General features: G+C 45.2%; 1 protein-coding gene across 1 annotated transcript in view; it reads right to left on the reverse strand.

Moving 5' to 3' along the window:
* Window positions 1-5000, reverse strand: part of WDR62 (WD repeat domain 62) — a 127821-nt gene that overhangs the window by 78059 nt on the left and 44762 nt on the right. The window contains exons 14-15 of the mRNA XM_082264684.1: window positions 4699-4769; window positions 403-524 (exon numbers count right to left, since the gene is read on the reverse strand). Of these exons, the coding sequence (XP_082120810.1) occupies window positions 403-524; window positions 4699-4769 (193 nt within the window). The remainder of the gene's footprint in view (window positions 1-402; window positions 525-4698; window positions 4770-5000) is intronic.

Below are 5000 nucleotides of genomic sequence, written 5' to 3' on the forward strand. Positions count from 1 at the left end.
AAAATTAAATTTCTTCACCAATTTAGGCTAATATGTATTCAGCTACATATTTTGGTTAAAAAATCCCAATAAGCGTATATTGATTGGTTTGCACAAAAGTTACAGCGTACTAAAAACAAACAAAAGAAGTGAGACGCACGCACCTAGTGCATTACAAAACAACATTTGTATATTAAGAAGGATAAAAATGGATACTCACAAAGTACAACTGACAATTAGCCATAGATGATGATGATACAATACAATGATAAGCAGGATAGAAGCACATGTGCCGATAACATCAAGAAGGGTGGAGTTGATGTGTTTCGGGGGCGCACCCCCTTCCTCAGAGCTAGGCTACACCCATTACACAGAAGGTGATAATAAAAATAAAGTTGGTTCCCACAAGGTGTGTTCACTTACCTTACAGTTTTATCCTGACATGCCACAGCTGCAGTCTTCTGGGTGGCATCAATATCCAAGTCATACAAGGTTGTTTTCTCCACAACATGGTGTAAACGCAAGAAATGAATCCCTTCTGGGAGCTAAACATAAAAGAAAAGGGTGAAAAAAAACAAAAAAAAAAACACTCCCATCCTGTAGGGGCATAGAGGAGCATTGTTTTCTAGAATTCCTACGCTCCCATTTTAAAGTGGAGTCGTCATCAGTGAGCCATTGAAATAATTTGGCCCTCTACTATAAAGGTTATTATAACAAAGAAACCTTGATGCTCTGGGAACGTTGATTGCTTACTTGTATCCTCTCCCTATCAGAACAGAAGTGTCAGGTCAGTGTCACTGCAATTACAAAGCTGCTGAAAGAATACACAAAGCAAAATTAAAAGTTTTGCTAAAATGGTCAGTTTACCCTCCACTAACAGCCCAGGCAGAGTGTCCGCTATCAGCCATGAGCCTGGACAGAAGACAGTGCAGCCTCCATGAGGGTTTTACAACCTGACCATTTCTGCTCTGACCGGGAGAGAATACAACTAAATAACAGCACACATAGAATCACCAAAACGTAAGGCTGCACTATTAAAGACAGCGTGGACAGAAATATTCCATTATTACTTGGTTCATTTTAAAGTGGGAGTAAACTCCGATAGACGATTTTTACCTATAGTTACAGAAAATATCTCCTCAACGTGCACCATTTAGGAGATATTTCGGAAGCCGCTCCTTCAGAGCCCTGTGCCGTGAACAGTGGCTCGCACGTGCACAAGTGGCTTGTCCATTTACATGAATGGACAGGAGCCTGCCAACCAGGAGAGAAGACTGGGCGAAGTTGGAAGTCCTGTCAGCTGGAGGGTTTCAGTAAGGTAAGTTTCACATAATGTGCTAGTATGCAATGCATACTAGCCCATTAGAACTTTCCCATGCAGAATAAAAAAGGCGGTTTACTACCGGTTGAAAAAAAGTGGTCTCCAAACTATAGTCCTTTGCTTGCCTTTATCCAGCCTTTGGAGCACTATTCCTCTCACTGATATTAACATTAGGGCATAACTCTTGCAACTGACACCAACAGTGGGGCAGCATTCATCCCACTGACACCAAGGATGGGGCACTATTCCTCCCACTGACACCAAGGATGGGGCCCTATTCCTCCCACTGACACCAAGGATGGGGCCCTATTCCTCCCACTGACACCAAGGATGGGGCCCTATTCCTCCCACTGACACCAATGATGGGGCACTATTCCTCCCACTGACACCAAGGATGGGGCACTATTCCTCCCACTGACACCAAGGATGGGGCCCTATTCCTCCCACTGACACCAAGGATGGGGCCCTATTCCTCCCACTGACACCAATGATGGGGCCCTATTCCTACCACTGACACCAATGATGGGGCACTATTCCTCCCACTGACACCAATGATGGGGCACTATTCCTCCCACTGACACCAATGATGGGGCACTATTCCTCCCACTGACACCAATGATGGGGCACTATTCCTCCCACTGACACCAATGATGGGGCACTATTCCTCCCACTGACACCAATGATGGGGCCTATTCCTCCCACTGACACCAATGATGGGGCCCTATTCCTCCCACTGACACCAAGGATGGGGCCCTATTCCTCCCACTGACACCAAGGATGGGGCCCTATTCCTCCCACTGACACCAAGGATGGGGCCCTATTCCTCCCACTGACACCAAGGATGGGGCCCTATTCCTCCCACTGACACCAAGGATGGGGCCCTATTCCTCCCACTGACACCAAGGATGGGGCCCTATTCCTCCCACTGACACCAAGGATGGGGCCCTATTCCTCCCACTGACACCAAGGATGGGGCCCTATTCCTCCCACTGACACCAATGATGGGGCCCTATTCCTCCCACTGACACCAATGATGGGGCCCTATTCCTCCCACTGACACCAAGGATGGGGCACTATTCCTCCCACTGACACCAAGGATGGGGCCCTATTCCTCCCACTGACACCAAGGATGGGGCCCTATTCCTCCCACTGACACCAAGGATGGGGCCCTATTCCTCCCACTGACACCAATGATGGGGCCCTATTCCTCCCACTGACACCAATGATGGGGCACTATTCCTCCCACTGACACCAATGATGGGGCACTAATCCTCCCAATGACACCTATGATCAAGCAATATTTCTCCCACTGACACCAATAATGGGGAACTATTCCATTGACACCACTGATTGGACACTCTTTCCCTCACACACACCCATAATGGTGGACTATTCCTCCCACGGACACCAACTTCCACTGACACCAACCATCGGGCACCTTTCCTCTCAATGACACCAATGATTGGGCATGGTTACCGATGCCTTGACATTTTATATTCCTAATAGTCTGGCCCCTCTTAAGTCTAAACGATAATAAACTGGCCCTTTATTTAGAAAGTTTGCAGACCCTGCTTTAAAAAGGATGTAAGTAAAGTGTGGCAATAAAAAATCTAAGGACCAGAATTCTCCCTCAATGCTAGGCTGATGTTCCACACAGCAATAATGTAAAAAGGTTGCTGTATAATGGCAGTCAACTCATCAACATACACCTTGAACTACTTCTATATTGCATTGTTTTCAGGGATGCTGGTGTCTGTATGTGGTAGGTGTGCCCTGCTGCGAAAGCACAAATGGTCTTGCTTCACTAAAACCAAATACGTTGGCCAATAGTCATGATGTTGCAAATGGATTGGAGCAATGAGAAACACGTTATAGTATTTCTTCCAAACACTCTACATCAGTGTTTCTCAACTCCGGTCCTCAGGGCACACAGGCCAGGTTTGCAAGAAAACTGAAATATATCACAGGTGATATTTGCTTCTCAGTGATTGCAAAATTCTAGTCTGCATCTCCCCAAGAGAATACCTAAAATCTGGCCTGTTAGTGTGCCCTGAGGACCGGACTTGAGAAACACTGCTCTACAGCCAGTGCCTTTTTGTACCCAATAGGGGCTCATTTATAAAGAAGCAGTTCACGCTTCACAAATCAGCTCTCTGTGGAGCACCATTAAAAAAATAATATGAAAAAAAAGTAGGCTGGAGCGGAGAGCACAGCCATGTGACCAGCCTCTCTTTCAATCACGGAGTTCAAACCTCGGCGACATACCACAGGCTCCACACTGACCTAGGTTTTATGAATGGGCTGTAAAATGCAGGCGACGGTGTGCAGTAACCTTGCAGTGTATAGCACACAGGGAGATCGGCATCTCCTTTATTAAAAGACTCAGAAATTAAGCAGAATAATGCGTGATCTGTAACATGGAATTAGAAGTCATTTAAATCTGCAGATGATACAAGACAGAAGGGAGCACTCTGCAAATAATGCCATACATGCAATTAGACATTATATGGAAATTGATAACATTCTGTCAGTAAGCAAAAAGTCCAAAAGGTCACTTCTAATTGAGTTTTTATTTGAAGCTGGACTTGTGTGAAACCCCCCCAAAATCAATTACAGAACTCTTGATTCAAGCAAGATTTAGGATCCTTAGCCCCCCCTGAAGATCCCGATGTGAGGTCCAGTGATATCAGTTTCAGAAAGCAGCTGTAGAACCTGGGGAATAGGGCAAGTCATTTAACAAACTGTAAAAAAAAGGATGGGGGCTTCCAACAAAATGGATCTTATTTTCTGCAAGCTTTTGGGTTGAGCAGCTGTTCTGCTTCATTGTGAATACAGGTTGTCGCACATTCAGCACAGCCGTCATTCAGAGAACACTTTGCATTTTCTCAATGAATTCAAAGCATTCTCGGACTGGACGAGGTGGAGATCATGAGGTCACCATCTTCCTTCTCTACCCAGTTTAGTCAGAGAATGCTTTACATTCATTGAGAAAATGAAGAATGTTCCCCAATTGGTGCCTGTGCGAGCAAGCAACCTCCTGTGACCATTAACTGCTGACCAAGTGCATATATGCGGCCTCTCAGCTGGTGGGCTTTAACACAGAGCAGCCGCATATATGTGGCCTTAGGTAAACATTTTGCTGTGCTCTGCTAAGAGCGTGCTCCCTTCACACTCCCAGCACAGAAATGAACGAGTACTGGAAATCTCCAGATGCATTCTTGCAATTGGGAGCTTTCTGATCATATGACCAGCAGTCACATGATCTGAATGCCCACCTCCACCTCTCTATGCAAAAATATTATACCGAAACTTCAGATTTAAAAAAGGAGCTTGGAATCTCAGACAACACAAGACGGAGAACCAATGAATTTAAGAAGAGATTACAGATCATTAATTACCACTTGGGCTGGACGGAAATAAATGCTCTTATCTGCTCCACAGCTGATCATGTGCATCTCCTCTGCATTACCTTCAAGAAAAAAGAGAGAGATCAATATTTAGTGTATAAGGTGTGGTGGATGCAAAACTGACTGATAGGGCCCCATTCACAATCAGTATTAAAGGAGTTGTAAAAAGAGAGATCCAACTTCTTGACATCATTTATGTGAGGGAATAACTAGAATGCTCTCAAAGACACAGAAGGGGAGGCTTGAACCAGGGAACACATCGACCGAACAGAATAAAAAAATGCTGGAAACTT

Source organism: Pelophylax lessonae (assembly GCF_965119305.1).
Source record: "Pelophylax lessonae genome assembly, chromosome: 7".
In the NCBI taxonomy this organism is placed as follows: domain Eukaryota; kingdom Metazoa; phylum Chordata; class Amphibia; order Anura; family Ranidae; genus Pelophylax; species Pelophylax lessonae.